This window comes from Engystomops pustulosus, chromosome 1 (genome assembly GCF_040894005.1).
Source record: "Engystomops pustulosus chromosome 1, aEngPut4.maternal, whole genome shotgun sequence".
Classification (NCBI taxonomy): domain Eukaryota; kingdom Metazoa; phylum Chordata; class Amphibia; order Anura; family Leptodactylidae; genus Engystomops; species Engystomops pustulosus.
This window is the reverse complement of record NC_092411.1, coordinates 226,585,986-226,608,318: the sequence shown is the minus strand read 5'-3', so window position 1 is coordinate 226,608,318 and position 22,333 is coordinate 226,585,986. Positions and strand designations below refer to the sequence as shown.

Below are 22,333 nucleotides of genomic sequence, written 5' to 3'. Positions count from 1 at the left end.
CCTGTATATTATCCCTCACATGGCTTGTGTCCTCTCCTGTATATAACCTCCTCACATGGCTTGTATCCTCCCCTGTATATAACCCCCTCACATGGCTTGTGTCCACTCCTGTATATAACCCCCTCACATGGCTTGTATCCTCTCCTGCATATAACCCCCTCACATGGCTTGTATCCTCTCCTGCATATAACCCCCTCACATGGCTTGTATCCACTCCTGTATATAACCCCCTCACATGGCTTGTATCCTCTCTTGTATATAACCCCCTCACGTAGCTTGCGTCCATGTGGATTTGAGACATTTGCAACAAAAAGAAGCCAAAATTTGCGCCTGCCAGGATAGCCAGAAACTGAACATGTATCACAAGAAAAGACTTGATCATACATAAGGCGCAAAAAAAAGACCTTCTGAAGGTCTCAATTATATAAAAAACAAAACTATGATACCTGTCCCCCATTGTGCCACACTCCTAATTAAGGGCTGATACTGAATGGTACATGGATGTATAAGAATCATCCATACACCTCACTCTTTACTCTTACATTATACCCTTTACGTATAATGTTTACCTAAACCTGGACTCCACCGATAAAATCTGCACCTGCCCCTGTAGCAGTTCCAAATAATAGGTATCCTTTATGCTGGAGCCACTAAGCGATGCATCTTTTTTATACATGTCAGAATTGAATCGCTGCAGACACAAGACAGACAATTTATTACAAAACTAACTTTATAGCATAATGCACAAGGACAGGAATTGAACAAATATGCAACATATTAAACTGCGCCCGTGGCCTGGATTAAGTTTCTAGCTGGTTGACTTTCTCTCGGTTTCGGTTCGCCAGGTGAGATTCAATTATTTCTGCAAATAAATCCCTTTTCAAAAGCTTGTACGCAAGAGGTAAAAGCTGGCCAGCAACTTTATGAAAGTACTGAAAAATACAAGCAAAAGAAATTATTTTGTTAAAATTACCTTAAATCATTTTACCTATAAAAAGGTATACACAATGCTGTACTAGCCAGCATGACCCTTCTCCACCCACATGACTGCATACAAGTAATTCAGATAGTAACCCTCCCTCAAAGTAACTACTGTAAGAATCTGTGCGGACCCCAGAGCACAAAGTGCTTTAAATCCAGATACAATCCTGGAATAGAAATCCATTTTTCACAGTCCTGTTACTATGAAAAAACACACTAAAGTATGGATACATAGATCACCAGGGATGCTACCCAATACTGTCTGCAGCTTTGTAAGGTCAAATTTGCTAATAGATTCCCTTTAATGTGTTGTAACTTGTATTTAGGAGAAGTTAACTTCTTGCTTACTTACATGTGATCCATAGCAAAACAGATCAATTCCCAACTCATATCCCATCCCGTAATCACATTCATCATTTGCAAACTGCACAAAAGTGATCATTTCCTGGATAGGAGCAAAAGCTTTCATTCTCTTTTCATCATCGGAGGCTTCAACTATGGTTTTACAAATCTTCTTCAGGTTTCCTTTAGTTAAAATAAATAAATAAATATTATTTTACCACCAGAATATCTGGACTTTGATAAAGGGCAAATCTCGGCAGCACCGTTCAGTGAACTTAAAGGGAACCTGTCCCCACATTTTTCACAAATACAGCTAGTGGCACATTCCCATAGAGCCTTATTAACTTACTGCCACCCTTCTTTTAAATAAAAATTGTTTGTTAGATCCCCATATATCATCTTTATAATTTTACCTTCTATCCAAAGATATCTATAGCAAGTTGAGGGGTGCATCCTCGGGCTGAATCCAGCAGCTCATCCCCTTGCTTTCTCAGCATGCATCAGTAATATCATGTGACTAAGGAGACATTATGTCAGGTCCCTTAGCTTTCTAACATTAGCAAACTGTATACCATGCATGTATCTAACAACATATAATCACATCAGCCTTCATGGTGAGGAGAAGAAGTCCATGGAGGCATGCTGTGATTTCAAATAATATAATATGCTGTCATTTTATGAGATATATGCCTTGCTGTATAGTTTGCCAACGTTAGGAGGCTAAAGGACCTGAGATGTCACCCTGGTCACATGCTGAGAAAGCATGGGGATGAGCTGCTGGATTCAGCCTGAAGAAGCTCCGGCCTCTCAATTTGCTATAGATATCCCTGGATACCAGGTAAAATTATAAAGTGGATTATATGGGGATCAGAGTGAAAAAAATTTAAGCTAAAAGAAGGGTGTCAGTTAGCTGCATTTGTGAAAAATGTGGTGACTGGTTCCCTTTAAAAGGGGTTTGGCCACTTTATATGTATTTTGTACAAATATGGGGGACAGGATTTTAGGTAACTTACAAATATAAAGAAAGCAGTGTAGAACTTCTAATAGAAGTATATGTCAAGTTATGTCCCCGGTTCAGAACGTCATCACATTTGTGATCCAGGAGCTTTACTTTACATTTCAAAAAAACAATGCAGAACTTCTTATATATAATATATTGGCAAACTACATCCTACACCCACACTCATGAAAACATGAGGTAAAGTGGTCATCACTTTTAAGCAACACTGTAGTTGGGCTACATAGCATAACATAATACCTGCATATTCAGATTTATTAACACATATTTACCAAAGAAAAACACAATGGGGCAGATTTATCAAGTTGTCTGAAAGTCAGAATATTCTTAGTTACCCATGGCAACCAATTGCAGCTCAGCTTTCTTTGTACCAGTGCTCATGAATATTTTAAAGGGGAGCTGTGATTGGTTGCCATGGGCAACTAAGAATATTCTGACTTTCAGACAGCTTGATAAATCTACCCAAATGTCTTGGCATCAAGCTTTGTGTATATTTTGGTTACTGCGGATTAAACATAATGCATATGTTTGCCTAATATTTTTTTATACATAACCAGTTGCAAAAGAAAAAAAATTTCGGGCTTGCAGCATTTAGGATGAATCAAACAAGCTTCAAACTTACCATCCGTATGAGGAAGCTCTCTGTATCCTACATTGTTCTTCTTATCTACAGGGACAACCAGGCCTGCGTTATGGAATGATTTTGTCACCACCTAATTAGAGGAAATGGGTAAAACATCAAGGTTCCACATTCATTCAAATATATTTAGAAGTCATAGCTGTTAGGGGAACATAAAATTAACTTGCCTAACAATCATCTCTTAGAAAGATCTCTACACTTAAAGAGAACCCGTCATGCAAAATAACCCCCTAAACTAAATATATTTTCATAAACTGCCATTAGAGAGCATTGCCTCTATCCCTTCATTGTCCCTCTACAGGCCTGTAAACCTAAGCAATGAGGTCCTAAAGCTGTATGCAAATGACCTGTAAAATGTCCAATGAAGCATTAGCATATTCAAGATGTCCAGCTTATTCATGAGTGGGAGGCACAGCCACACCCCCAGTGCATGACTGACAGCCTGTATAATGATGTGAGGCTGTATAATGATGTGCTTCCTGGTGCTGGTGGCCACGCCCCCTGCAGCCTGTGTGTGCATGTGTGTGTGTGTGTGTGTGTGTGTATGTTTAGGAGAGATACAGCAGCTCCATACAGCCATGTTACAGCAGAACATGTCAGATTCATGTGTAGCTGATGTCTGTGTCTCTCACCTGTATATTAGGAGGATGCAGCATGTCAGCAGATGCAGCACTCACACTAGCCATGCTTTACTAAACATTACACACAGACATGAGCAGGGGGAGGAGAGGGGAGGGGGAACAGGGGTGACATCACTGCCTCTGACCATGTGACCAGCCTCACTTACATGATAAAGAATAGATGATTTTACAATGATTAATGTATGAAATAACTAGATAAAGGCTGGGATGGGATCCTTGTGAGCTGCTCTAACAGGTAGTAGTGACAGGACAAGTGACACAGACCTGATGACAGGTGCCCTTTAAACACTCACCGGTAAAGCCAGGATATTGTAGCCACATACTGTAAATATTAATAGTTGTTATGCTCTACATGTGCTATGAATGAGATGACACAGTGTTAGCCAAATAGATAGCATAGGCTACATAATCCAAGGGTGGTAAAGTATTTCAAGCAGTAAACATGTGACCCTCGGGTAGCAGAACCCTTGACTTCCTGTGACGCCCCACGTTCTGCTGAATTGAGGTAGCCAGTCAGACATGGACACCCCTCCAAGCACTGATACGGTAGCTTTTACCGAAAGCAAGTAGAACATGGGAGGTCACAGGAAGTCAAGGGTTCTGCTACCCGGGGGTCACATGTTTAGTTTACTGCTTGAAATACTGGTCACATGACCCACAGCTTACAGCAAACAGGGAAATTATAATATTAGTGATCCTATTAGGGTATTATACTTACCGTGTTACAGTTTAGTAGAAGTGGCCAACCCCTTTGACTCAGCTAGCTAGAAAGTAACAGTCTAAAGATTAAAGGGGTTGGCCACATCTACTAAACTGTAACACGGTAAGTATAATACCCTAATAGGATTACCAATATTATAATTTCCCTGTTTGCTGTAAGCTGTGGGTCATGTGACCAGTATTTCAAGCAGTAAACTAAATATGTGACCCCCGGGTAGCAGAACCCTTGACTTCCTGTGACCTCCCATGTTCTACTTGCTTTCGGTAAAAGCTACCATATCAGTGCTTGGAGGGGTGTCCATGTCTGACTGGCTACCTCAATTCAGCAGAACGTGGGGCGTCACAGGAAGTCAAGGGTCCTGCTACCCGAGGGTCACATGTTTAGTTTACTGCTTGAAATACTGGTCACATGACCCACAGCTTACAGCAAACAGGGAAATTATAATATTGGTGATCCTATTAGGGTATTATACTTACCGTGTTACAGTTTAGTAGAAGTGGCCAACCCCTTTAATCTTTAGACTGTTACTTTCTAGCTAGCTGAGTCAATCTCCCACAAACTCCAGAAAATATTTAGGCAGAAATCACCAGGAGCTGCCTGTGCACGTATTTATACAGCATTTAAATGACTGCATGTAATGGTGCAAAGTCCTCAGCAGGATGGTGACTTAAAGAGGACCTTTCGCTACTTCACTTATATTGAGATTATGATACCATTCTGTAGGGGCTTCTACATAGATTCACGGGCACTTTGAATTTTCTTTCTAGCCCTCACGGTTGCGGAGTTATTAGTCACGAGATGTGACCATTATAATCTGTGTTTGGTCAGAGAGGAGGAGCTGGGGCTGGGGGCGTGTGTTATGCTAATCTTCTCTCATACTGTCAGTGGTGAGATGTAATTTCTCTATCTGAATCTAAAGGCTATGTTCACACACATTCTAATATTCTGTTGACATTGCATTTACACAAGGTTTACAAAAATGCAATGTTACACGCATTGGTAAACGCGCATGCAATGTAAACGGAAACGCAAACGCTGTGTAAACGTAAGTGCAAACATGATGCTAACCAGACATAAATGCAAATGGCATGTAAATGTAAGGGTGCCGTAAACGCAAGCACCGTTTACATAAGCAAAAACACAAGTCACACTCGACATAAAGGCGAATGCTATGTAAGCTTAAACATGGCGCAAATTCAACATAAACAGAAAATCTGTAAACGCACCTCAAACACTGCATGAACGTAAAAACGTGCCACAAATGTTGCGTATGCATAAACGCAAACATAAATGTGGGACAAGCGTAGGTGAAAGTGTGCTGCAAATGCAGCAAATCGCAACCTTGATGCAAACGGCGCGTAAGAATAACCATAATGCGTAATGCAAATGCAGTGTAAGTGTAAACGTGACATAATTGCCTCGGAAAGTTAATTGCAGCTAAGCGTAAACGTCATGCAAACGGCGCGTAAGCATAAACATGGCACAACTGTTGCGCAAGTGTTAATGTGCCGCAAATGCGCTGCAAATGCAGCGTAAGCGTAAACGAGCCGCAAACACGTCTGGGTGTGGAGGATGCGATTCTTTATTTGCTCCACAGGGTATACATGCATCTGTACGAGCCGGGGTCTGAGATCAGGATAATGTTCTTCGACTTTGGGAGTGCTTTTAATAGGATTATCCCGAAACGTTTATGTCAGAAATTGGGTAAAATGGGGGTTGGTTCTGGCCTAATTCAGTGGATCTTTAATTATCTGATATTAAGACCGCAGAAGGTGAAAATTGGAAACACGGCGTCAGATGTGGTTGTGAGTAACATTGGAGCCCCACAGGGGACTGTTCTTGCCCCGTTTTTATTTACCATCTACACCGCAGATTTTCAAAAAAATAGAAATCAGTGTTTCTTGCAGAAGTATTCGGATGACACTGCGATAATAGGGTGCATAAAAGGGGGAGATCTGTCTGAATACTGGTCGACCATTGATGTGTTCTCGGAGTGGTGCGACACAAATGGTTTGGAATTGAATCTAAGACCAAGGAAATGGTAATCAGTTTCCGGAAAGAATGTGATACTGATGGTGAGCCTACAAAGATTAGGGGTGTCGCAGTAGAACTCGTCACAAACTATAAGTATCTGGGTGTCTATCTGGATGATAAGTTATTGTGGCATATAAATTCAGAGAAATTGTATAAAAAGGCGTCCGGGAGACTGTACTTTTTAAGATCGCTCAGGTCCTTTGATGTGGACCGTAGGATGTTGTTGTCCTTTTACCAGTCTGTAATTGGAAGTGTTTTATTCTATGCGGTGGTATGTTGGGGAAATAATGCTCGCACGACTGACCTGAACAAATTTAAGAAATTGGTCAGGAAGGTGAACTCAATTGTTGGTATTAAGACAGAGGATGGGGAGTCAGTCTTGTGTGCACGTATGCTCTCCAAATTTAAGTCCATTGTATGTAATGAGAAAAACCCATTACATAACACACTGATGGGTCAACGTAGCACATTTAGTGATCGGTTTTTGCACATGAAATGTAGAACGAATCGTTTTAAAAATTCTTTTATACCGAGGGCAATTGCATTAGTTAACATGGGCAAGTAATTAATATGTAACCACGGTGTTATTCTTCTTTTTATATTTTTTATTGATTCTTTTTAAATAACTGTTATTATCTATATGTAAAGTATTTTGTATCTTACTCTGTTTGTATATGTATATCTGTGATTATGAATGGAGGTGTTGCTGCTGTCGTTGTGACAAAGTCAATTTCCCCTATGGGGACAATAAAGCATTCTATTCTATTCTAAAAAAAACACAGAGTAAGCGTAAATGGGACGCAAATACCCCGTAAGCATAACCCCCTGTCACAAATGTGGAATAAGCGTAACCGTGATGCACACGCTGCATAACAGTGACTCAAATGCCATGTAACTGGCGCAAACGCAGCGTAATCGTTACTGGCGCAATAGCCGCGTAAATGCAACCACAAGCAAAACTGCCAAAACATCGTAAACATAATGTCAACAGTATATTAGTGGAATGTGTGTGAACACAACCATTAGATGAACATAGAAAAAACCCACAGCTCAATATTCATTGCCTGCCACTGACTGACAGTATTAGCATAACACACACCTCCAGCCCCACCCCCAGCTCCTCCTCTCTGACCAAACACAGATTACAATGGTCAGAACCTCGGAATGATATCTCCGCAACCATGGCGGCTAGAAGGAAAATTCCAAGTGCGCCTGAATATGTGTAACAGCCCCTACAGGATGGTATTATAATCTTCACATGTGTGAGGTGGTGAAAGGTCCTCTTTAATGTCCAAGTTAGCCCTCATACACATGAGCCGATGCTTTAGCAAAGTGAATCATAGCACACAGATAAAGACTACATAGGTGTCCATGAGGGGTCCACATTTTAGTGAAGTACATCACCAGTCAGAAAACTTATAAGAAGCTGCTCACACGCAACCACCAAGAAGAGTATAACCAATAGAGTGAAACAAAAAACTAACTTTCTTATCTCTCTGTTTCATTGATGCAGTTTTCTGTTCCAGCGAGTAGCCCAGACTGTCTGCCGCTGCTGTTAGTTTCTCCACCAAATCTTTTATCGTTGTCACCGTCTTTTTGTCAGAAATTTCCTTCAACTTCTTTACTGCAAACTGTCTGAAGAATAAAATGTAGTTATATATGAGGATTACATAAGTAACGTAACAAAGAAGTTAAAGGGAACCTGTCAGCAGACATTAACCTAATAAACCACTAACAGAATGTTGCCAAGCAGTTGAACACCTTCAGATCATGTTTCTTTCGTGACTCAGCATGGTGGTATCATCCAAAATAATCAACTTTGAAGTGAGGTGTAAATTGGTTGGATAGTCAAGGTGGAGAGTTTAACGCTGAAGTCGAACTCTCCATGATTTTATGCAACCATTTTATATCTCACTTCAAAAATGTCTTTCTGGGTGATGCCCCCACACCGGGCCATAAAAGGAACATGATCTGGTTCCCTTTAACATGTTACAAATGCAATTTAGTTTCAACAAAGTTTTATTCATTGAGAAAACAAGAAAGTGCCTTACAATCCAACAGACCGAATAGAGTCCCCTCGCAGGGGAAACATCACAAGTCAGTTATGTTAGATACATAGGCAAGTTACAAACGCAAATTAAAAGGGTTTTGTGGAATCTCCTTGCGGAACACAACAGTCTAATAGGAAATGGTTACGGTTCATTACCCTTATAAGAAAAAAACGTGTCAGTAGAAAACATGCTTTACTGAAACTGTATGGGAACATCAAAAAAAGACAGACAGAAACTTACTTTACAGCAGAAAACAAATTATCGCCAGTTGGAGTGATGAGGCATCCTATACCAGCTTCACTACAGCCCAGAAACACAGGTAATTCTTCTGGAGAGTCTCTGCAATGTAAGAAAGAGGAGTGATGGACACAGCAAACTGCAGTGTATCTAGTGCATTTTCCTGGGTCCTAAACCAAACAACTAATAGGATGTGCAAAGTTACACTAGACAGATTTATCATTCCACATCAGCTGTGCCCCAAAAGTGTCTTCCCACCAAGCAAATATGGCCCTAATTTGCTGATTGGGAGTCTCAGTGACGCGGCTCCCACCCATCAAGAGAACAAGGGGGGGGGGCTTACTGAGGTACCTGGGACCCTGTCAAAACCTGATCACGTAATCTGTGAACAACAAGTTAGGCCCTATCCACTGTTGGGGAACCAGTCTACAATTGTGCAATAAAAAGTGGCATTAAAAAAAACGTTTCAATACAAAAGTACTATTTTTACCCACTAAAAAACAACCAATTAAATGTTAATGAAAAAAAAAAAATTAAGGCCCAGGTCACACCTTCTGTCACTAAAACACTATAACCTAAATTGTCAGTCGAAAAAATATTGTTGTTTAATACACAATCCTCACCTGTAATAACCAACATGATATTGTGTTTTGCTGTTCCCTACAATGACTGTCTGAAATTCAGGGGGGTCATAAAAGAACCTCCAGTGCAAGTTGTAGTTAATATCCGATGCCTTCTTATCGGCTTTGTGTTTGCCAGCCAGAATATCATATGGGCCAACAAGCTGAAGACCTAGGCTTAATTTCAGGGCCGCTAAAAAAAAGAAGAAGTTAAAATTATTATATTAATCTGGTAATTCTGGTAGGTGCAGTGCTTTTTATTACTTCATTAATTCAAAAACTTAACATAAATTAGCAATACAGTGTACGTGAGGAATGACACAGTTTGCTCTGTCCTTCAACTCTCATCTCTGAAACCTGTACCTGTAGTTTGCCTTCCTCTCAGAGCTGATGGGAGGAAACCTGGCTGCCGCAGCTCGTCCCTCCCCCTTTCCTCTCCACAGGACAGTGATGGCAAACCTTTTAGAGACAGCGTGCCCAAACTACAACCAAAATCCACTTATTTACTGTGAAGTGCCAACATGGAATTTTAAGCAGTAACTTATAGCTACCTGTTCTTCCACATCTTTCAATTGTATCGGCCCCCTGAAGCCACCAATACAGTTGAAAGAAGGAGGGCAAATTCAGACTCTCATTGTAGCTCATCTCCAGGGTCTCTCTGTACAGGAAGAATGTTGGGTCCAGCAGGAGGACCTCCAAAGATAATGCAGTTCTATCAAAAACTTCTCACGGCCAATGAAGTGTTGCTACAAAATAGTGCTGAGAGCAGCATCTAAGTTGCCTGGGAATGGAGGAAGATTCAATGTTTGGTGAACTCCACCCTGGGGAATGGCCTGAGTGGCCGCAGAAAGGGCTCCGGGTGCCACCTCTGAAACCCGTGTCATAGGTTCGCCACCACTGCCATAGACTCTGCCATTGTCTGCTGCTGCTGTGGCAGTTGGACGCTGAGCTCCTCATTCTACTCACTAAAGAGGATTCCTGAAGGAGGGGCGAGCTGATTTTTCATCAGTCAGTCACATACAGACAGCCTCTCAACCTCCTCAATTCAACAGTCTCAGAAATTCTCTTCAGCAAATCACACAGCCAGTGTGAATGATAAGGCAGAGCAGATAAGAACATGAAAATCATTTAAATGGCGAATCAACTTTACAAGCAGACTGTGAAACTTTTCAGGAATGGGGAATATAATAAAAGTTTTCAAAGATATTTTTAGCTTGTGTGGGTTATTTTAACAGGTTACCTCCAAGTCATGTTCACACACTGGCAAAACAGACAGGTATCAGGTATATCTATGGAATAAATGTGAGTCTGACAGATTTCTGCTGCCTATTCTCATACAAGTGGCGGTAATCCCCCCCCCCCCCCCCCCCATGTAGAATCTGTGTAAATAAATAGTATAAATTACTATAATTCCAGGTTGCAGGAACCCTTTTACTAGTAAGGCAGAGGCACCACCAAAGGTGTCACAGTGAAAAACAGCAAACACAGATCTAGCAAACTGTAAGGAAATGAGGTAGAATATTGGGAAATAGTACAAGTCTTCATCATGCACTGCAAATGCTTTTATAAATTTGCTGAAACTGCACAATTTCTCTAGAGGGTTTTGTCCCATAAAGTACATTTATTCCATATACAAAGGATTGGGAAAATGTTTGATAACTGTCCACCCGTAGATGGACCCAACGATGGGTTCATGAACAAGGCAGCTCTAAGAGACTAGTTATTTGAATGGTTGGAATTGGCCCCCTGCAGTGAGCCAAAGGCTAAGAAAACATGGCTCATTTATGATTAGAGGGGTTTCCAAGACTTATTTAAAAAAAAAAACAAAAAAAAAAACTGCTATGTGGTCGGGAGGAGCTGCTTTAAAAAAACCAAAAAAAAAACCCCCCCAAAAAAACCAAAAAACCAAAAAACAAAAAAAAACCTTCTGGCTCATTATCATAGTATCATAGTATATAAGGCTGGAAGGAGACGCAAGTCCATCAAGTCCAACCTTCAAGAATTAAATAAATGTTTTATCCCCATAACCCGTGATATTTTTTCTCTCCAGAAAGTCATCCAGGCCTCTCTTGAACATGTACATAGAGTCGGCCATAACAACCTCCTGCGGCAGAGAGTTCCATAGTCTCACTGCTCTTACAGTAAAGAACCTTTGTCTATGGTGATGGTAGAATCGCCTCTCCTCTAGGCGTAGAGGATGCCCCCTTGTCCTGGTCACAGGCCTAGGTATAAAAAGATCTTTGGAGAGATCCTTGTACTGTCCGTTCAGGTATTTGTACATTGTAATGAGGTCTCCCCTCAGTCGTCTTTTTTCTAAACTGAATAATCCCAAATTTTGTAATCTGTCATTGTATTCTAGTCCCCCCATTCCCCTAATAATCCTGGTTGCTCTCCTCTGCACCCGTTCCAGCTCTACTATATCCTTTTTATACACTGGTGCCCAAAACTGTACACAATATTCCATGTGTGGTCTGACCAGGGATTTGTATAAGGGCAGAACTATGTCTTTATCATGAGAATCTATTCCTCTCTTGATACATCCCATTATTTTATTTGCTTTAGCAGCAGCCGCCTGGCTCTGGTCACTAAAATTAAGTTTACCATCCACCAATACGCCCAAGTCCTTTTCAGCTTCAGTTTTACTAAGTAATTGACCGTTTAGAACATAATTATACTTTTTGTTTCCATGGCCCAAGTGCATAACTTTACATTTATCTACATTAAACCTCATCAACCATTTCTCTGCCCATCCCTCAAGCTTCCACAAATCCCTCTGTAATGCTAAACTATCGACCTCAGTATTTATTACTTTACACAGCTTAGTATCATCTGCAAATATTGAAACTTGACTGTATAAACCCACTACAAGGTCATTAATAAAAATATTAAAAAGAAGTGGCCCCAATACTGACCCCTGTGGCACTCCACTGGTAACATCAACCCAATCTGAGAATGTGCCATTAATGACCACCCTCTGTTTTCTATCACTAAGCCAATTACTTACCCAGATACACAGATTTTCTCCTATTCCCAGCAGTCTCATTTTATATACCAACCTTTTATGTGGCACGGTGTCAAATGCCTTTGAAAAGTCCAGATATACAACATCCACAGCGTCCCCCAGATCCAGTCTTGAACTTACCTCCTCGTAGAAACCAATCAGATTAGTCTGACAGGACCGATCTCTCATAAACCCATGCTGACGCTGGGTTATAAGGTTGTGCACAGTGAGATACTCCAGGATAGCATCTCTAATAAACCCCTCAAATATTTTCCCCACCACAGCAGTTAGACTTACGGGTCTGTAGTTTCCAGGATCGCTATTTGATCCTTTTTTGTATATTGGTACCACATTTGCTATGCGCCATTCCTGTGGAACATAACCAGTCCTCAGTGAATCTTCAAATATTAAAAATAACGGTCTGTCTATCACCGTACATAATTCATGCAGAACCCGGGGGTGTATGCCATCTGGCCCAGGTGATTTATCTATCTTAGTGGTTGCGAGGCGGCGCCGTACCTCTTCCTGGGTTAAACTGTTGACATTATAAAAAGAATTTACATTATTCCTCATTGTGTCTTCCACCAGGGGATTTTCCTGGGTAAAGACAGTTGAGAAGGCGACATTCAGTAGATTGGCCCTTTCCTCATCTCCTTCCACCATGACCCCCATGTTATTTCTAAGGGGACCCACACTCTCTGTTTTTAGTTTCTTATCATTTATATACTTGAAAAATAATTTGGGATTATTTTTGCTCTCCCTGGCAATATTTCTTTCAGTCTCTATTTTTGCGGCCTTTATCTGTTTTTTACAGGATTTATTTTTCTCTCTATAATCCTGTAATGCCTCATCGCTACCTTCACGTTTTAGCACCTTAAACGCTTTATCTTTCTCGCTTATTGCTTTCCTTACAAGACTAGTTAGCCACATAGGGTTTTTCTTGTTCCTTTTATGCTTTTTCCCATAAGGTATGTGTTTCTCACAGGACTTTTTCAGAATATATGAGAAAAAGTCCCATTTTTGGGGGGGGCTTTTGTTTTTGAGAGCATTATCCCAGTCTATGCCTTTTAGGTCTTCCCTTAGTTGATGAAAATTTGCCCTCCTGAAGTTTAGAGTGTTGGTTGCCCCTTCACTAACGTGCTTAGTAAAGTGTAATACAAAATCAATGATATTATGATCACTATTCCCCAGGTTCCCCCCAACCTGTAGTTTTGATATCCTATCAGGTCTGTTGGTAAGGATAAGGTCCAGCAGTGCCCCCCCTCTTGTTGGCTCCAGGACTAGTTGCGACAGGTAATTGTCTTTTGTTGTTGACAAGAACCTGCTACCTTTGAAGGACCTGCATGTTTCTGCCCCCCAGTCGATATCTGGGTAATTGAAGTCCCCCATGATAAGCACTTCACCATGCTTTGAAGCCGCATCCATTTCACTTATCAGCATTTCCACTGCTGCCTCCATTATATTTGGAGCCTTATAACAAACCCCTAGTAATATTTTATTTTTATTTTTCCCTCCTCTTATCTCCACCCATAGGGACTCCACATTTGCGTTACTGATGTCATCTCGCAGGACGGGTTTGAGGCAAGAATTCACATATAAACAAACCCCTCCACCTTTTTTATTTATACGATCCTTTCTAAAAAGACTATAACCATCTATAGTAACAGCCCAGTCATAGCTACTGTCCAGCCATGTCTCGCTGATACCCACTATATCATATTTCCGTTCCAACATCAAGAGTTCCAGTTCCTCCATTTTGTTTGTGAGGCTTCTGGCATTTGTGTACATACACTTTATATGGTTTTCCCTGTCCGTATTCCTTTTGTCCTTATTCCCCAATCTCATTCCAGCCCCCCTTCCCCGTCCTCCCCCATGGACTATGGCTCTTCCCAGCTCTCTATGTACACCGTCTATTTGCCCTGCACAGGTGTAGTTGCCCTCCCCCCAGGTCTCTAGTTTAAACACTTCTCCAACCTTCTAGCCATTTTTTCCCCTAAAACAGCGGCCCCCTCCCCATTGAGGTGCAGCCCATCCCTACTGTAGAGCCTGTAGCCCACAGAAAAGTCAGCCCAGTTATCCATGAACCCAAACCCCTCCTTTCTACACCAACCTTTGAGCCACTTATTTACCTCCTTGATCTCCCGCTGCCTTTCTGGTGTGGCACGTGGTACAGGCAGTATTTCGGAGAAAATTACCTTTGAGGTCCTTGCCCTGAGCTTATGGCCTAAATCTCTGAAATCATTTTTAAGGACCTTCCACCTACCTGTTACTTTGTCATTAGTGCCAATGTGGACCATGACCGCTGGTTCCTCACCAGCCCCTCCCAGTAATCCATCAACCCGATCCGCAACATGCCGAACCCGAGCACCCGGCAAACAACACACTGTTCGGTATGCACGGTCTTTGTGACAGATTGCCCTGTGTGTTCCCCTAATAATGGAATCTCCCACTACCAGCACCTGTCTGACCTTGCCTCTGCTCCCATTACCCTTCTTACTGGAGCACACATTCCCCTGGTTGCTAGCGGCCACATCTTTCTGCAGCATTGCTACCCCAGAGCTGATATCCCCCTCATCCTCCAGCCTGGCAAACTTATTGGGGTGCACCAGATCAGGACTAGACTCTCTACAACTCTTCCCTCTACCCCGCCTTCTACATGTTACCCAACTAGCTGCCCCCTCACTCTGCACCTCCATACTTCCCTCCCCACACCCATCTTCCCCAGAGAGTTTGTGCTCCAGGAGCAGCAAACTTCGTTCCATATTATCAATTGCCCGCAGCCTTGAAACTTGCTCATTTAGATCCAGAATCTGGGCTTCCAGATGAGCAATTTTCACACACCCCACACAGCAGTATTCCCCCTCGAACGGCTGTTCAAGGAAAGCATACATGGCACAGGATGTACACCGTGTAGCAATGCCACTTATGGAGTCCATTATTCTAATGGGGATTACAATAGAATTATGCACAGAAAGAAGAATTTACAGTCAAAGTAACACAGAACACAGAAGTTACCTGCTAAAGCCCCTCAAACTTAAGTCCCTTAAACGTAAGTCACACTTAAGACACTGCACACACTTCAGATCAATGCACACTCGCTGCCAAGCTCATACACTCGCTTTGCTAATGCTTTTTTTAAAAGTTATCTGCCACAAAAATCTGCAGAGCTCACTGCACAAGATCTGGCTGCATCATTTTAAAAGCTGATTTCAGAAGGAAGGAGGTCATAGATAACAAATATAAGAAGATGCATAGATCCAGGCACTATGGCTGTGGTAGTCAGTGCCCCGTGTTATCATGATGGATTTTCATGGTAGATTTCCTGTAATAGGGAGCTGTTCAGGAGCCAGAAGAGCCGCTTTATCCTAGTGAGCTAAGCCAAATGTTCTAGTTCACTATAAAGAGGCAGACTTCCCATTACTAGATGGACCCACCACAATTAGACAATTACAATCCTTGATCCTGGTGGTAGATGTCCTAAATGTGGTATATGTTAATATCTTACCGCATGGATCATCGCCATTGATTTCTGCACAAAACACCCAGAACTTATAGAAGTCTTCTGGCATAGTAAGCTTATACAAGGATTCCACCTCCTGCCGCAGGCTGACCGATACATCGGACTGATCAGAGCGTCTCTTCTTAACATCTTCTGTAACTGTATCACTATTCTGCAGATAAAAGGTACATTACACATCAGCAGTAAAGAAGGGTTACTGCGAGACATACAGTCTCTAAAATATCAGTTTGTTAAATTAAACCAACCATTTGAAAAAAAAACCCTCATCTCCGCTCCTTTTGATGTTGATCCCGGCACAGTTCTCTGCTGGTCTTGAGACGCCGGGATCACCTAGAAAAGAAACTTTTAATTGGCAGCACGGAATGCGGGGTCAAGATGTCCGGTGCTCCAGGCTGCTAATTATGCACGCCCCTGTACCCATGGGAGACGGAGGTGATGTCAGAAGAAAGGCTCATAATCAGCAGCTCAGAGCGCCGGACATCTTGTTGCTGCGCTGCTAGTTTTAAGTTTCTTTTCTAGGTGGTCCCGGCATATTTAAACTAGCAGAAGACAGTGCTGGGATCAATGAACAAAATATAGTATTGGAGATGACATCCAAAGATGCACGTTTATGTCCCTTAATGTCCGAATGGTCGAATTAGAAAAATTACTGACTGTAAATAGGAACACTTAAAAACAAACAACTTTATTAGTTATATTATTAAAACCTAGGCCAGTAATAAACAGCCAAAATGAAAAAAAAAACCTTGCACTGGTTATGTGCATTAACAGGCTTGGATCTCTCTCAGATATGGGATGTAATACCACAACCAGCCACTAGGGGGTATTAATGTGATTTTAGGTAAAAACCATGCAAGGCATTGCTGATCTTTCTCCTATTAGTAAATCCCAATTAAGTGATGCTGGTTAAAGAACAATATATCTCCCAGACAGTCATAGAGTGTCCCTTCACTTTTTCTATGTACATATAGAATTGTGGAGTCCCGTGTCACCATATATCGTATGCGGACACGGCTCAAAGTTAACACCTATATGCACATCAAGGCTCAATTATAGAGAAACACTGTAAATCACGTGTCACTATATATATCATGTATGGACACGGCTCACAGTATAACACCTAACGCGTTTCCCTGCTAATAATCGGCGTAGCAGTTCATCAGAGGTGTATATAGGCTAGAGCCATAAATAGAGTGCATCATAACTGGGTGCTATATATTGTGTCTCGCACAGGTCACTCTGTCAGGCGCTCCACACTGTCTAGACTAGCCATTGTCATTATAATCTGCTTAGATTGAGGAGCCTGGATGTATGGTATAATTTCACACCATATCTGACTGGCTCATTGTCATTCCATATGACACTCACTAGCTGTCTAGACAACATGCCGGCACTGGTTAGGCCGCGCGTTCCACTTGCACGCGCGGCTATTTATAGCCTAAGCTCCGCCCATCAGCCAGTGAGACCGGCCAATGAGGTTTCATTCCACCCCCATCTCTACACCGTGTGCAGGCGGAGAAGCGAAGACGTCACCAGTAGGTGCGTCCCGCTCCGCCAATCACGTGAGTCGTGGTGGAATCTCCACCTCCCTGTATGCAGGCCAATGAATCACCTAATGCTGTGATGATGCGGCTCAGAAATTGTTGCTGGGAGACGTTTATATAGCAGATCTGAAAGGTAAGATCAATCAATCATAGTGAAATAACTAATCTTTTTAAAAAAAACTTCTAAAGGTAGGCAAACCACGGCTGGCAACCCAGACATGCCCTAGACAGCACATAGACACAAATCGGCATAAAAAGAAGGATGAATGATAGAATAGTAGGTTCATACTTTGTTAAACAACAAAGTCCAGATTATGTAGTTTACATGTCCATTGTCCAGAACAACAATACACGGTAGAATATACCGCATATGTATTATTGTTGTTCCCAATGTAATCCATAAACTGCCCCCAAATTTGCCAGAGATTAGATAAAGAGAAGAGAGGGATACAAATAGCTTCTTTTGGGTGCCAAATGACAAAGAACGGAACCGGAGGGACGCAAAGTATTACTGCTGCGGTCGGTGCTGGCACTGGTCGGCGGCACTTGACTCCTCACTCCCTGATGGCCGCCATCTTGGATGGCTGATCGCCGCTCCCCCATAACGTCATTGGAGCGCGGCGACCGGTTGCTATGGCAGCCTACAGTCTTAATGAGACTCGTAGGCTTGCCAGGTGTAATGATCTCTAATAGCCAGCAGATGGCCGGCTATTAGAGATCACCAGTAATATTGTTAAATACTGCAATACATGAGTATTGCAGTATATCGCATTAGCAATAAGACCCTGCAGGGTTAAAGTACCCTGGAGGGTCTGAAATAATGGTTCAAAAAAACAAAAAAAAAAACAAACAACTTTAAAAAAAGTTTTAATATTTTTAAGTAAAAGTTTAAACCCAGATCACATATAAAAGTAAACAAACAGTAAAAATCAGTATTGCCACGTCCCTAAATGCCCGTTCTATCAAAATATAAAAACAATTATTCCCCGCCATGCACACCATAAAGGACAATGGTGCCTAAATGTCCGAATCGCCCCCCACCCCCTTTTTCATTCATAAAGTCCCAAATTGATGTAAATTAATAAATTAATTAATAACCTTACACAGGTCCGTACACCAAAGTGTGAAAAAGTTATTGGCTTCAGAATTTGGCAAAATGGAAAATATTTTTTTTTGCACAAAAGATTTTAATTTAAAAAAAAAATCTATTAAAACCTATATAAAAATAATATCCCTGCGATCATAGCGACCCAAAGAATAAAGAGAAAGAGCCATTTGCAGCACAGAGTAAAACCTGTAAAAACAGGGCCCACAAGAAAATGCCACAAATGTGTTTTTTTCACTGCCACAATTTCAAAACTTATTGCTTTTGGAACAAGGGGATTAAAAAACAGAAGTGCAAAAATTGAAAAAAGGGCTGTGGCCTGTAATGGTTAACAAAAACATGACACTTTCCTGATAAGTATTTTAGTATTTATAAACAAAAACCAGGAGTACAAAATGAATATTGTAGTTTCTGGGATTGGTTTACAAGTACCGGAAGGGAATACTGACAGCTTTCTTTATACTTGTTCTGTATTAAAATAGGGAAATTATTCCCCATTTGCACTGGTTAATTTGTTAAGCAATGGTTCTCATTAAGCATTTCTTGTGGAGGTGATATCAGCCTATCACACGACTGTTTCCATGCTCCTCCCCGCACTCAACACATATAAGCTAAGCTGTGATTGGTTGCTATATCAGCAGACAATGGTGCAGTTACGGTACATAACGCTGTGCCCCCGCGCAGCACATCCTGCATAACCGGGGGCATCATTATCAGGGAGAAGCTGTATAGCGCACATCTCTATACACAAACCACGGCTGGGGAACCACAAGTCCCAGCAGCCCCTGTGTGGGGTCACATGATGCCTCAGGCTGCAGTGCCTCCAGCTGCTCCCAGCATGTCCCTCACCTGTTGCTCGGCTTGTGGCGCTCTTTTCCCGCCTCCCGCCATGTCAGACTTTTTGCTTGACGCGCCTGTTTTCCTTGACGTCATCCCGGTGTCTCCTTTACTCGGGAGCGAGCACGCACTGCGTCTATGTACACAGAGAGAGGGCACGCGCCTGGAGAGGGGCAGACATGTTGGTTGGGGCAAGTGGACTGGACTGCGGTTCTGCCTAGTTATAATTTCACACCTTATGCAGAGATTCCCTGCGGCTTCCAGCGAACACACTGGGTCACGTACCAGATTACTGTACTGTTACTGCACAGAAGTGCACGATGCACGCATTGTTATACTCAGTGCTGCCAGTAGAGGGCGATAGAGCGCAGCCAGTGGACCAAAGATGACGACACCCAGCGATGAGGAGGGGATGCGACCTTTTTATAATATCTTTTTTTTGTGGACGTCAAAAAAAAAACGGATGCAGATACAGTATGGACTGAACACGGTTATCACGTCTGCGTTTTTTGCATACAATGGACACACCCGTCTCAATAAGCCCTTAGATCCATAAATCCACACTGACATAATTTTTTTTTTTTATCTTTTTACTAAAACATATTCAAGTTATAGCTATGAATGGGCCAGACGTTTCACCTTTTCATCTGAGAGTATTAAAATTATACCAAATGTAATTTAACAGTTGACGCAAAGACTGTTTAATGGGCCAATGTGGGCAATTCCGGGCAGCACGGTGACTCAGTGGTTAGCATTACAGCCTTGCAGCACTGTAATGTCCCATCCTGGTCAACATCGGCAGAGAAATTGTTTGTTCTTTCCCTGTTTGCGTGGTTTTCCTCCCACGCTCCAAAACATACTGGTAGGTTAATTAGATTGTGAGCCCCATTGGGACAGGGACTGATCTGGCAAAATCTGTGCAGCACTGCATAATCTGTGTGTGCTATATAAATAAAGAATTATTATTAATCCCTTTATTATATCATTTTTGATTAAACATATAATTTAGATACATTTGCATTTAGATGATTTCGCTGTGAAGAAAACATGCAGCCTTTGGAGGTCTCTATGCAGAGAGAAACAAGCTTTCCTTAGGTTGCATTCACACGAACGTATGAAAACGGATGCATATACGGGTAGCATAAGGCCCCATTAATTTCAGTGGGCAATACAAACATCCATTTACATGGCTGTATTGATCACCGTAGCGTAAAGCTGTATATAAATTTCTCATGTACTTCTGTTCCATATGACCCGTAGAAGTCTATAGGAATGTTTAAAATACAGGTTGCAGAAATACAGGTTGCCTTCTATACATGCAGTATCCTGGGAGACCAGAACCAGTGGGAGGTGCATTCTGTCAGCCATCCATCATTTCCCAGCCCACCGTATTTTATATGGATAGTGAAATATTTACACAAAATTCTTTACATGTATACAGATTCATACAGGACTGGAGGCATCACATGTTCGTGTGAATGCAGCCTTAGGCTAATAGGACATGTCTTATATCTGACATACGTCCAAACGCAAAATTAACAGGGAGTAGGAAAAACACACAGCGGGCATGACTTTAATAACCCCTTACCACCGATGCTTGTTTACAGCTTAATGACCAGACTCGATTTTTAGAATCTGACATGTGTCACGATAATTGTTTACAACTTCGGGAAAGCTTTAACCCCTTCCCGACTTTCCTACTAGTACGGCGCAAGCCGGGTCAAAACAAAATCATGCCACTGGCTGGACAGCATGTTTGCAATTGGATGACCTGAGTCACATGCTTGTGACATCACTCAAGGTCCTGTGCCAGAGTACTTAGGCCGCTGCAATAGCTACTTCCTCTCCATGAGACTGAAGCTTGTTTACACTATGTTTCAAGGGAGAGGAGGAGCTTCTGCTCCCTGCCCAAAGGGGAGGAGATCATGTCACAAAACTCTATCTGTGTATGAAGCATAGATGGATGTGTCAATGCAGATGTCTCACAGATTAGTGAGGTACAAGTTCTCCCCTGTTCCCTAACAGTTCCTCCATCCCAGTTTGTGATTATACAGAACTTTCTCTGTCTGTCTCTGCTCTTCATGCTACTCACTTCCCCCACCTTGTCATCAACAGTATCAGCTCTGTGTAGATAAGCTATTAACCCTTAGTGCTCACACAGCACAGGCTATATACTTTATGTCACTGGTTTACTTATAATTTCTTCCACTTATTACATGTTCCCTGCTGCTCCATGTGATGGAAGCTGCCAGGCTGCTCACTATATACATCCTGTATGTGCACTGTGCAGTGGATTTACTTGTGGGAAACTAAATGGATTTAATGCTAAATTACTTTGAGAGAGAACACAAGGCATCATGGGATCCACGGGCAAGCTAACTGACCTCAGACTGACTGCATAGTCGGACAGATATTAGTCTCCGCCCACTTCACCTCTAGTGAGAAAGATTATTGTCAAACACTTTCAGAACAGAAAATTTCATAACTTTAGAAAGAAAAGGATGAGCAGCAAAGTAGGCATTATTCTATTTGTTTTTAAAGGGGGTATCACACATAAAAAGTTGGTAAAAATAGATCAACAGTTACACTTTAAAGGGGTATTCCGGGTATATGAATGTCTGATATGAAAATCCATAATGCTATAAATAAATGAATACAATAAAACTCAATGTCATTCATCACAAGACGGAGCTTAAATAGTTTTCTTTTATGATTCACAAAATTTTGTAGTCAGAGTTATCACCAACATGGCCACCATTTACAACTGCAAGTCTCATGACTACAGCCAAACATAGTGATGATCATATGACCTGCCCAGGCAGGTGCAGGACATGTGATGTGGACATAAGACCGACAGCCATCTTCTGTACTGTGTCTCCTCCACAGGGACAAAATCAATGGACTGATTAAAGGGCTGGTAGCATTTTCCTTATTCCCTATGCTATACCTGCACAACATTTTTCAGTTAACTGGAGCAAAATTTAATTTTGTGCAAACCAATAAAAGCTGAAAGTCTTCACCTGCATCTGAATTCACAATTC

At 41.8% G+C, this 22,333-nt stretch overlaps 1 protein-coding gene across 1 annotated transcript; it reads right to left on the bottom strand.

Annotated features, from left to right (window-relative positions):
• Positions 1-698: 698 nt before the first annotated feature.
• On the bottom strand, positions 699-19,470 carry HPF1 (histone PARylation factor 1). The gene is made up of 8 exons (XM_072119905.1): positions 19,305-19,470; positions 15,792-15,957; positions 9,289-9,478; positions 8,669-8,767; positions 7,862-8,012; positions 2,964-3,054; positions 1,334-1,506; positions 699-932 (listed from the first exon to the last, which is right to left on the bottom strand). Exons 1-8 carry the CDS (start codon positions 19,386-19,388, stop codon positions 801-803), a joined length of 1,086 nt encoding a protein of 361 aa, XP_071976006.1. The 5' UTR covers positions 19,389-19,470; the 3' UTR covers positions 699-800.
• Positions 19,471-22,333: the final 2,863 nt, after the last annotated feature.